Raw genomic sequence first — 13159 nt, 5'->3', positions numbered from 1 at the left:
CTGTACCTGTTTAGATCAGGCATGTAACTCTTTAAATGTCAAAGTCTAGAAAGCTAAATAAATAAGGGACACCTGGATGGCTCAGCGGTTGAGCATCTGCCCTCAGCTCAGGGCATAGTTCCCAAGTCCCAGGACGGAGTCCCACATTAGGCTCCCCTCAAGGAATCTGCTTCTCCCTCTGCCTGTGTCTCTGCCTCTCTCTGTGTGTCTGTCATGAATAAATTTTTAAAATCTTAAAAAAAAAACAAATAAATAAGATTTCTTAAAATAAATAAATAAATTCCAGTTATTAACATATAGTGTAATATTAGTTTTAGGTGTACAATATAGTGATTCAACAACCAGTGCTTATCACAAGTGCTCTCCTTAATCCCATCACCTATTTAACACATCACCCCACCCACCTCATCTCTGGTAACCATCAGTTTATTCTCTATAGTTAAGTGTCTGTTTCTTGTTTCTCCTCTTTTTTCTTTTTTTCTCTTTGCTCATTTTCTCTGTCTCTCAAATTCCATATATGAATGAAATCACATGCATCCTGGAGATAATGTTTTACAATGCTTAATAACCATGCCTTAAACATGTAAGTGGTAGATGTGATTAGGTATTATCAGTAGCAACCATGACAGCAACAATCGTAGTATTTGCTCCCTCAACTAATAAATTTGCTGTTAATTTAGGTAGAATCCACTACCTAATTTGAATGCCAATTTGAGCATGTCATCTTTATACTAATATTAAAAACAGAACATATACTTTCAGCTCCTTATCTTTGTGTCCCCAATTCTGGTAAATATTGGCACACAATAATAATCATGCACACTGACACATTCTTTTTTTTTAAATGTAGCCCAATCTTATTCCAAACTACACATATTGTTTTGTCAATGAATGATGTAAATCATGTTGAAAATGTAAGGATAAACCAAATCACATCTAATAGTTACATCTCTTCTAATACAGGCTTTTTCTAGTTTATGCCTTAATGACTCATGTCACATGATCCTTTATAAAGCCAAAGGGTTCTGCATCCATTTGCACATCATAACATTTCCACATGAGAAAGGCAAGTAGTTATTTTCAAATGAGGAAACTGGGGAATAGTGAGGATAAGTGATTTGTCCAAAACTACATAGTTGCACAATGGCTTAGAATCTTAATCAGGTTTGTTTCAGAGCTGGAACTCTGAAGCTAGTGGAACATAAATTGAAGAAGACAAGATGAGGGAAGGGGACTAAGTAGGGGGCTGTTGGATTTGTTCAGGAGACTAATGAGGGCAAGACAATAGGGAAAGAAAAGGGAAAATGATGAGCAACAGAGCCTGTAGAAAAGAATAAATTACTGAATTTCTAGGATTCATGTTTAACATTGGGGTAGATGCAACTACACTAACCAAAATAGACACCAAAAGATATGACAATGCTGATAATAAAAATAATAATAACATAGCCAACATTTAATGGGCATTTTTTTGCAATGCATCAATTTGGATACCACACATATCTATCTCTCACAATCCCAGGTAGTAGATACAATTTATTAGGCCCATTTTATAGATAAGAAAAGTGAGGTACATGGAGGTAATTAGTTTAAGAAGATCATAAAGGGCAGAGCAGGTCTTACTTTTAACCTATAGCAAAAGAACCTGAGAAGCTGGACCTGAAAAGGAATTCTTAGAAGTTTGTGAAAGAATGAATAGATTAGGAAAAGATAACACATGGGATATCTGCTCCCCTCACCTTCCTCAAAATGATTAACCTGTACTTTATCTAGGAATCCTGTTTTCTCTGTCCATGTCCTTCAGAAAATACCTAAAGAATTTTGGGATCTCATTTATACATATGAATGTCATTTAAATATAGAAATCACTATTAAGATGAATCCAGATGCAATTTGATTTTTTAAAATTGAGGATATTTCTCAACAGGTATGATAACAAATGCTCTCTTAAAACATACACTTGAACTATCTGTCTGAAGTGACTCTTAACAGTCTTAACCAACAGGACGAAAGTAAGACTTCACACCAGCCTTTTTTATAAGAAATATAAATATTCAGCAGGAAAGGCAGAGCATCTTAATATTGAAGGATGACTGTTTAAAATGATCAAGATGTTACTGACTGTTGATGATTGTAAATGAAAAACATCTTAAATGAAATCAACTGTTCAAGGAAATAATTAAACATTGTAACAACTATGTAGTCTGGAAAACTACTGAGATCAGAAATTCTTGTCAGACTTAATGCTATTAGCAATTCCCATGGTGGCTTTTAAATAAAATTATTTATATCACAAAACTTTAAAAATATCTTTTTACTGACTTTGAAACCTTTTCCCTTTATAGGCACTCACAAACAGATGGAGTCTCCTTATTGAAGATAGACTTTTCCTAAATAAAGGGTACAAAATGTTTACGTTACCAAGAATTTTAACCAGAATAGCATGATAAAATATTCACTTTACTAGATTATGAAATGCCCTAGTATTTAATGTCTGTCCAAAATTCACTCTGAAGTCACAAACCCATTTGTGCTTCACTTATTACAAAATTTGTTGTTTATTTATCAAAGTTTACCTCAATAATATGGTGAATAAAAGCCAATTCATAGCATTTCTGTTCAAATTTCTATTCTCACAAGAGTAAGAATTAATTGACTGACATCTATGGACTACATTTCAATTTCCAAGCCAAGTGATTTCCATGCTTTATTTTCTATTTAATTTGATCTCTGTGAAAGTCTATGAAGCAGAAACTGATACTACTCCCATTTTACAGATTTGGAAACAGTCTTGGTAATGATAAATAATTTCCCAGGTCTTCCAGCCATGAAAATGCATCTCAGGATACATTCTCTGGCTGACTCTGCAGCCTGTTGTTTCAGCATCCACTCAAGCAAAGGAAAACATGATCAACAATCATTTGCCCAGACCTATTTTATTTTTTAAAAGATTTATTTATTTTAGGAGGGAGAGCACAGGCAGGAGGGGCAAACGGAGAAGGAAAGATGTTATACTATATGTTAGCAAATAGAACTTCAATAAAATATATATATGCATATACTTTTAAAAAAGCAATAATCTCAAGCTGACTCCACATTCACAACAGAGCCCAAGGAAAGGCTTGATCTCATGATGCTGAGATCATGACCTGAGCTGAAACTGAGTCGCAGGCTCAGTGGTCTATGCCACCCAGGTGCCCCTCAGGCCTATTTTAAATGTTAATGCCACTTGTTAGAAAGAAGCTCCTATTTAAGCAAGTAAGTGTTCTTAACAAAAATGTGCATTACACAATTGTTCTTGCATGCTGTGAATACTCACTGGCATAGTTTCTAAGATGCACAATCTATTTGTTCTCTTGACTTTTTCCAGGTACATTAGTTTGAATTCACAACATTTTGCTCTGCAGGTGCTCAAAATTCATTTAAAAGTACAGTACCCACCTTAAATGCGGAAAGACATAAACCATGTCTCCCTTATCTAAAAGAAAAAAAAAGTCCCTTTCTCTTTCTTCCTTTCTTGCAATTTCTTTAGTATGACTTTAATATTCTCAAAGATTAACTTGACTATATTCACAGCAGCCTAGAGAAACACTAAAAGAGTCAAACAGGTATGCATGGCACATGATTCCTTGTCCAATCATGCTCATTCCTTGCACAGTTTTACCTTCTGGCTTGTGGGATTATGAGGCCAGAGAAGTAAAATATGGACATAGCAACATTCATAGAGCCTGTAAACAGCATGAAGCATATTCTTCCTCTTGGGGTGAACTTATTGTGCACCTTTTGTTTCCTGAACACGATTCTCCTTTTTACTTGTACAGGAGACAGAATTGGACTCACTACATCCAATCTAGGCTCAACTTTCTAAAGGTAAGATAATGAATCAGAAAAGGAGTCACAATTGAAGCCCAAATCACAAATTCTTTGCCTAGCTAAATTCTCCCTCCCAGTTGGTGTCCCTTCCCTCACTTATTTAAGAAGTGAATATTATTTCCCTCTTTCCCCAGCAACTTGCAGTGCTTCTCAGTTTACCACACCTTAAGTGACTTTTATGGAGATATGCCATTCATAACACTAAATGAGCCACTAGTCATCTTGATTTTTTTTTTTCTAATGTAATCTCATTGTCATTTAGGTTTGACATTTCAGAGACTTGAACTTCAATGTGCTGTACTATTCAAAGTTGCCTGGGGACAGGTGCTGAGCTGTGCTTTTCCCCAGTGATCCAAAGAACATTATTCTTCTTTCTTTATTGCTCCAGTCTTCCAATCTACACTTCCACAAATCACTATAATTTGCACCACACAGTACACTATCTGCACGAGGTGTCCTGTAGCAACTTCTGAAATGGCCTATAATATTATAAATCATTGTACCATTTTGGCATAAAATGTTACTTAGGTAAATATCCATTGTTGTGCATTTTTTCTCTATAGAACTATTAGTCACATTTTATCGTTCAGAAAGAAAGCTTGTTACCAGTCATATTTTTCCAAGTTTTGTTGTTGTTTGGAGACTGCTGTTGTTTAAAATAACATTTTAGTGCTTACTAGACACAATGTCTTTGAACAAAAACATGTACATATGCATTCATACATTACTAAACTGTAGTTCACATGAAAGACAGTTGATGTCCATTTGAATATTTTTATTAATCATTATTTTGTTACACAGTATCTGTAACAGTACAGATTTACAGACAATGACAAATGGCTTAGTTGAAGCAAATCCCTGACTTTACTAGGTCAAATACAAGAGAAGAACAACTATGCAGCAAAACCTGGCTGAAACACAGCTTTGGATCACATCAATTCTGATGCTTTATCTATTTTTTGTGATATATCAAATTGTCCTTCAAAATTGTGCATGATTCACTTTTTTGATGGGTTGGATCAAAAAAAAAAAATCCTACAAGTTTTTCAGAGCTTGAACAGTTCTTTCTTCTATCAACTGCATCAGTCAGGGCTTGATCAGAACAGCAGAACTATTAGAAAATATATGAAATAAGGAATTTATTATAGAGATTTGAGCTTACACAGCACACAATATAAACCCATCTCATCAACTCAGTGCTCACCTTTTAACTTATCTGATTTCCATTCTTCCTCTAGTCCCCTGAAAGTATTAAGAGAAACTACCAAATCACCATGAAAGATACACTCAAGAGAACAGAGCAACAATATGGTTCAAAATGGTATGTTGATACCAACTCCAGGATAGTTCTTTCAAGCTTTCAAAAAGTAGTCACAAAAATTCCATAAAAGACAAAATGTATAATATTGGATCTTAAAATTAATAGATAATATAATGACAAAATCTGGAAGAACTCTATGAAATTTTAAAGCATATGGAGTAGAACTGATGAGAATCCACCTGTAATGGGTTGAAAAATGTCCCCCCAAAATGATATGTTTAAGTCTGTTAAAATAATCAAAAAAGAACAATTTAGTTGATCTAAGCAAATTTTATTTCACACTTCATGAAGCAAGAAGTCTCCATTCTCAAGAGTCCAGAAAACTGCAAAGCAAGGGACAGGGCTGCAGTTTTTATAGAAGACAATAATCAGAGAACAAGGAAAGAATCTTTGGCTTTAGTTGATTGGCTGGAATTGTACATCTGACCTTATTTAGAACAGGAAATCATCACTGATTCTTGGCAACCAACCAGGGATTGGCTTGTTGGATATACTGTGTTTCTGGTCTTAGGTACATGAGTTATCTAAGTTTCAGTTTGCTGATGTGGTACCCAGGGCCTCATCCTGGGCCTAGAAATTTATTTCAACAAATCCTAACTCCTAATACCTCAAAATATGGCCTTATTTGTAAACAGAGTCTTTATAGAGATAGTCAAGTTAAGAGAGGTCATCAGGGTGGGTTCTAATTTTGTATAACTGGTACTCTTATAAAAAGGGGGATTTGGGACATTCAGAGAGAGAAAACCCAAGAAGCCATATGACTGGAATGATGTATATGCAAGCCAAGGAATGTTAAGAATTGCCAAAAGCTAGAAGAAGCAAGGAAGGATTCTCCCATAGAGTCATCAGAGAGGACACAGCCCTGCCAATACTTGATTTTGTAAGTCTAGCCTCTGGAACTGTGTGAGACAATAAATTTCTGTTATTGTAAGCCACCCAATTGTTGGTCTTTAGAACAGCAGCCTTAGGAAACTAATGCACTACCCATGCTTCACCACACAACAGAGTTCATAAATATGGTTTTAGATAAACCTTTTTTAAAAAATGTATTCTTCATCCCTGGATGCCATGTAAAGTGCACTAAAAGCACCCATGGGCACCTATCCCCAGCCTTACAAATTCCTTCAGGTTTGCCTTTCACATGTGTGCTCTAATAGCCCTGTTCATCAGTTCAACACTCACTCTCTCTCTCTTTTTTTTTTTCCAAATTGGTTCCCAATCTCAATTTGGCTCCTTTCACAAGAAGCTTAATTCTGGACTCTCTCCCCCTCAGCCTCATTCCCTCTATGAAAAGCATGCCACGCAGAGTGGTCCACTGACTCTATGAACCATAGCAACTCATTCTTGCCGCCCCTCACTTTGCCCACAGCCAGATCACAAAACAGTATCATAAGATGATAGGAAGACTAATAATAATAATAATAAAATAACTAAGAATAAAAATTTTCTAGATAACTGAACTTACACTCTTACAGACCAATTTTTTTTAATTCTCCACCATTTTGTTCCCAAATATAGATAGATAGATGATAAAATAACAGAAGCTGCTGAATAGATTTTTTTTTGGCTTGTTGATTCAGGATTATCATTAGGAACATCAATTTCACTATAATAGTGCCTTTAGAAACTATTAAGGTGTAAAATACTATTCGAACCTATTAAATGGACTCATTCTTTAACTTCAGAGAATTTTTTTCTGGTTTTAACATTTTAAAAGTTTTCTGTTGGTAATTTCTGGCATCTGTTACTGTGGCAACTTTTCTCCTTTAATTTGCTCCTCCTATCCATGTCCAAGGATATCAGTTAAACTGACCCCAACAGCAGGTTTAATCTCAGCTACAGAGAAAGCTGCCTCTCCCAAGGTCATCTCTTTCCCATGGGAGCTCATGTCCAATGACACATATATAGGTAGATATGTGGAAAGACATACAGACATATGGATAGAAAGGTAGATGTATGTTTGTGTGTGTGAGAGAGAGATGATATACATCATTCCGGATGGTCGGTTGGTTATTTGGGAAGAGTTTGCCTAAATATCACAACTTTTGTTGTATTTAATTTTATTTGATGAAATCTATCTTTTCAAAACATTATTACTATTGTATGTTCTGAGTATACCATGTTGTTTTCTAAAATACTAAAAGCATAGTCTTATACATTTTATTTTTAAGTTTTTAATTATTAATTATATTTATTGTGATTTATATAAATGTGCTGCTCTTTGATTAAATAAGAACTAATTTTGCTTTTGACTTGACTGGCAATTTAAATACAAGGATTTCATCAAAGTTGGAATTTTATGTCAGCTGCTTCTTAGCAAATTCAAGTTATATATTTTTCTTCTTTTTTAAGATTTTTTAAAATTTATATGAGACAGTGTGTGAGTGAGAGATAGAGTACAAGTTAGAGCATGTGTGCACACGATTGCGAGGGATGGGGGCAGAGGGAGAGGGAGAAGCAGACTCCTTGCTAAGCAGGGAGCCCAACTCAGGGCTCCATCCCAGGACCCTGAGTTCATGACCCAAGCCAAAGGCAGACACTTAACCAACTGAGCCACCTAGGTACCCCGAGTTATATATTTTCCTATTATGTCTTTTCAACCAGTAACTGGGGTTATGAAATTCATCTCTAAACTTGAGTGTATATCTTTCTTGGACAATTAAAATGTATTGTGTACTGAAAACTTGCTGTCTTCTACCTAGCCATGCTGTGGCTTCACAATGGAATGGAATAAAAGACTTGATACCCATCACTATTATCCTATTGCAATTCAAATGTTTTGAAATAAACTTCTCCAATATAATTTTTCTTAGTCAATGCTCAAAAAAAGTAGATCACTTGCTTTTACAAGTTCCATACACAATTGCACATAACTAGCTTCTGAAGTTTCTTGAGCATGATGATAATGATAATGATGGTCCTAAGTATTTTGAGAGAGCTCCATGGCAAGGAGAGAATAAGTGAAGTTGTATTACCATCAGTCATTGCTAAGAATCTACTACCAGAATATGAATCATTTAAAAATCTTTTAAAAAATCCTCAATGTTATACTTGCTTATTTCATATTGAATTATACTTATTGAACAAAAGTCAAGTCTAAAACATGTTTGGAGCCCCAAATTTAGAATGTCATATCTATTTTTAAGTTTTAAAAGCAGATACTCAAGTGGAAAATATCATAAAGATTCTTCAAAGAAAAAGAAAATACTCCAGTGCAGCCTTGACTAAACATTGACAAAGACTGTCAAGCTGAACAGCTGACTGATGATGACCCTAGTTGAGATGTCTGTTCTCAGCTATATTTTCAAAAGCATCAAAGTCAATCTGCAGTCTCCTGGTAAATTGTCAAATCTGTCTGGAATTGTGGTTAGTTTCCAGCCATATCTGTCTATTCACGAAAAGTCGAAAAACAAACAAAAAATACAACAACAACAACAAAAAACTTTGGCCTTTGAATTTGAGCTCTCATCAAGGAGAAGTCGTTGTATATTTTTTCTTTCCTAAGAGCATTTGCCCTTTTAGTGAAGTGCCTAAATTACACTCTACAATAAAAGCAAATTTCAGAATGAGTTGAAAATGTTAGAACAGATACCTGAGACAACTAAGAATTCAACCAATATACAATTTTAAGTTAAAAGAGACATCTCATGAGACTTACAGTTTTAGAATTACTACTTATGGACCAATTGATGTAAGAGGCTTTGCAAAGCTCTTCAGCACCAGAATATTTCAAGTATAAAGATGTACCTAAGAGTACCTAACTTAGATTTGAAACTACACAGACAGGAAATAAATACTAACCCTGACAAATCATTTTCTTTTCCTCAGTTCAATTCGGGAAGCATTACAGCATGAGAGTCCTGAAATAAGGAGCAGAATAGTCATCAGCAATCCTACCTATGAGTGAAATAGAGGAATAAGAGAACTTGCAAGATAGGATGCTCACAAGGGAAGAAAGCCCAAATAAGAGCCTATAAAATAAAGATTCAACAAGTCAAAGAGAATTATTAACCAGTACAAGACACCCACAGCATAAAAGGACCCAAGACTTCTAACATTACAACCAAGTTCACATCAGTCTCTGTGTACTTATATGCCAGCCCAACGGGGGCAGGCTCAAACACTGACATGACTCCTGATCTTTTGTGCAAATGCAATACTGGAGAATACTTGATTTTATGATACTATCAATGGCTACTATTGGAATAAATGAAAAGATCCAAGGGAGTGATAGTTTGAATTACCTCTGGGTATCAGTTATATACATCACTTTAACTATTGAACTCTCTTCTTTTGTATCATTTTCAGTGTTTGCAACACACAATTCTGATCTTAGAAGACAAAGTAGCTTTCTTCCAATTCCCAACAACATTCTTCACAGAGAGGCTTAAAGGTCGAGAATAACTTTGTTAAAACAGAGAAGCTATTATTAGTGTATGGTTAAGAATGTCACCAAAGAATCAGATAAGGGAAGTTTTTCTTAAGCTAATTACTGTATGATTGCTTTCATAGGTGTTTATCACAGAGAAACATAAATAAGCACCTGAGTTTCCAGAATAATGTGAATAAAAGATGTAACATCACTCTTTCCCACAAACAATCTTAGTCTCTATTAATATTTGTGCCTTTTAAAATTATAATCACACAACTTTTTCACAAAAACATAGGGAAAATGAAATCATCATTAAATTTTCAAGAAGTCATCACTACCTCCTCCTAAATACTTGAGTGTATGTAATCCTCACAATTACAATTGTTTTTTAGGTGATCTGGTGTTTTATGCCAAAAATTGAACTGCTAAAATAAACAGCCCTATGAAAGAAGTGATAGCAAATTTACAATCATTCTATTACTTTAAAATTGAAAGGTCCTTGGGTTTACTGGAATAGATGCTGGTTGTAAAATTCAGCTATGGCTTTAGAACAAATGACTGACCTAGTTGTTAACTGAAATCAGACAATTGGTTGATTAAAGCACGTAACTGAAATCAGAAAGAGTCAAAAGCAGATACGGTATGGAGACAAAGCTAGTACTGAAGTCAAGAGAACAGTATTTACTGCAACCCAAAGAACCAGAGAAGGTACAAAAAGGGCCACAGGAAAAATGTAGGGAAAAAAAAGAAAAAAAAGAAAAAAAAAAAAGGTTGTTCTCTGGGAAAATAATCATTCTGAAATCATGAGCACAGTCCATGACCTTTATCTTTGGATGCCTAGGCCTAAATGGACTGATCCGCTCTTTCTCTGAAGGACCCTTAGGGGGACAAGAGAATCATTTCTAATCCTTTAAAGGCAGTTAGGGCCACATTATCTTGCCTAAATTTTGGAGAATATATTTTATTTCCTGTTCTGTCCCCAGTCCATGAAACAGTACCTGATATACAATAAACAATAAAAGTTTTTTCCTTATCACACCCAGAACTCATTAGAAGTATCTTTGCCTTCACGGGTTCAAAATTGTCAATGTGCCCTGATTAAATAATTCAGCATTAGCATTTAATGTATATATAACATGTTACAGTTTACGAAGTATTCACACCAATATTATCTCATTTGATCTTCACAGCCATTCTAAAGTAAATGTTAAATATAGTAATCATCCCATTGGTGTGAAAAACCGAGGTTTAGAGAGACTGACTTTTCTAAGACTATGTAGAGGAACTGGAATTAGAAATTAGAGGCTTGGGTTTAAGTGCTGTTCTCAGACATTCAAACCTAAAAAAAATTCCACTGATTTTCTGATTCTGGTGGCTGAGAAAGGAAAGCATATATCCAACCTCCTCTAAGTTTTCAAACATAGGCCACATCTTCAGCCCAATATAATACAATGCAAAGCACAAATAACATGCTTAGCAAATGGAACCAGAATGTTAATATAGGTATTTGCTAAAAAGAGTCAAAGGAAAATTAAAGATATGAATGAAATCTAAGATTAAAAAAATAAGATATGAATATACAACATGATTTCTAGAAAAAATGAGTGGGAGAGAAGAAAACAAGAGACTATATGCTAACTCAAGGTACAGAAATCCTACTTGTCAAAACCTACCTAATTTCCTGCTATTATATTCTTTATTACAACATGAAAAAGCTAGAGTATCAAAATTACCTATTTAAAGAACTGACTTAGGACAGCCCGGGTGGCTCAGCAGTTTAGCACCGCCTTCACCCCAGGGCCAGATCCTGGAGACCTGGGATCAAGTCCCATGTACAGCTCCCTGCATGGAGCCTGCTTCTCCCTCTGCCTGTGTCTCTGCCTCTCTCTCCCTCTCTGTGTGTCTGTCATGAATAAATAAATAAAATCTTTAAAAAAACTGACTTATAAGTAAAAATTTGAAGACTATTTGACCAGAAATTTTAAAAAACTAAACTTTTTCTATTAGATTCTTTCTTTATGACTTCAAGTTCAAAGAGAAAACACTAGCAAAATGCTATGGAGATGGTTATCTAAATTTCAGGACAAATTGAAATCTTTCATAAGAAGTATTTGGGCAATCTATTTAAGAGTTGTTTTTCTCTATCTAGCCCTATAAGATATTCAACAAAAATGTGTTCCAGGGCTCCAGGAGAAAAATAAATAGAGAGGTATGTCTATTTCAAAACAGGAAAGTTCTAATATCTCTCCTATTCCCAAACATATGGTCAAGTCCAGAGTATATTACACCTGTAATATCCCCACTGTCTTTGCTATTGGGTTAGAGTAGCAGCATCTATCTAAACATAGACCCAGACCATCTTTACCTAAACATTAGTTCTCTGAACAACTGAAACCCTGGCTGCCTTTCTCTAGGGCATTCTCAAAAACATCTACCTTGGGTAACATTACACACATGAAGATCCACCCTGGAGGCAAATGTGGAAACAGAGATACTCCCTTTGGTGGTTTATATACAAAAGATCACATTATAACTACATCCTTAACCAAAGTTTTTTTCTTACTGCTTTCATACACAGAAAGAAACTCCTCTTTTGCCAAGGCCATTCATATTTTTAATATCATTTGGATGGAGGGATAGCCATATGAAATTGATAATTTATCTATACCAGTGGCTGAAAATATGAAAAATATGCCTTTCCATACAGGGAAAGAAAAAGTATAATATGGTTAGTGTTTAAATTCAATTTTATTACAGATAATTCCATTATATTAAGGAAAGTTCTGAGTTTCTGCAGAAAATCTGCCGAAATGCTGGGTTTATTTATGATATATTCTCATTGCTCTTATATAACATAGCCAGGTAAATTTCTCAATTTGAATTCAGAATTTACTATGTGGGTCAATAAAAGACAAAGAATCCTTAAAAATCAAAGTTAATTCAAAATGTTAGTGTAACCTAGACACTGTTAATTCATCAATCCACTCTACTTTAAAATTCTTGTATTAAATCACTAAATTTTTTATCAATGACACATTCATTATGTATGATATATCCCTTTGTAACTAATCAAATTTATCCATTTACCTCCTGTTCCTTCCACTTGTAAAAATCTTTCCCTCTTTCAAAATAACCTAAGTGCCACATTTTTGCTTTGACATATTTTCCTCCTTTGCAGATACTTGTTTCTTATCATTTTCAATTTTCTTTATTTAATTGAACTATAATTAATATACTGTATTATATTAGTATCAGGTGTACAGTATAATGGTTCACTAATTCTATACATTACTCAGTGCTCATCATGATAATGTACTCTTTTGGGGAGGATGCAGCACAAACAGATGTTAAGATATTTATGCTATACTTGCTTGTATTGAGAAAAAAGTTCAAATATAACTCTTAGCATTTCACCACAGGACTAGAAAAAGAAGAAAACTGGCTGAAATTTAGTAGAGGAAGGAAATAACAAAGAAAAAGCAGAAATAAATAAAATAGACACCAGAATAAACAGTAACACTGAAAGTAATGACCAATTTTTCAAAAAAAAAAAAAAAAAAACGAACAAAACTGGCAGTGCTTTAACTATATTA

At 34.5% G+C, this 13159-nt stretch overlaps 1 protein-coding gene and 1 long non-coding RNA gene across 8 annotated transcripts in view; both read right to left on the bottom strand.

The window, feature by feature from the left end:
* CNBD1 (cyclic nucleotide binding domain containing 1) overlaps positions 1-13159 on the bottom strand; it is a 539688-nt gene that overhangs the window by 505554 nt on the left and 20975 nt on the right. Inside the window, exons 1-2 of one of the 7 annotated variants that reach the window (XM_049103877.1) lie at positions 9439-9771; positions 8996-9054 (exon numbers count right to left, since the gene is read on the bottom strand). The exons of the other annotated variants lie outside the window; for them this stretch is intronic. Of the exons in view, the coding sequence (XP_048959834.1) occupies positions 8996-9008 (13 nt within the window). The 5' untranslated portion in view covers positions 9009-9054; positions 9439-9771. Of the gene's footprint in view, positions 1-8995; positions 9055-9438; positions 9772-13159 lie in introns of those variants that run through there. 7 annotated transcript variants of the gene reach the window in all.
* Positions 4634-8988, bottom strand: LOC125753984 (uncharacterized). Its single transcript, XR_007407070.1, has 2 exons — positions 5078-8988; positions 4634-4984 (listed from the first exon to the last, which is right to left on the bottom strand). It is a non-coding gene; the product is annotated as an uncharacterized LOC125753984 (long non-coding RNA).

This window comes from Canis lupus, chromosome 29, assembly GCF_003254725.2.
Source record: "Canis lupus dingo isolate Sandy chromosome 29, ASM325472v2, whole genome shotgun sequence".
In the NCBI taxonomy this organism is placed as follows: Eukaryota; Metazoa; Chordata; class Mammalia; order Carnivora; family Canidae; genus Canis; species Canis lupus.
This window is presented reverse-complemented; position numbering and strand designations above follow the sequence as displayed.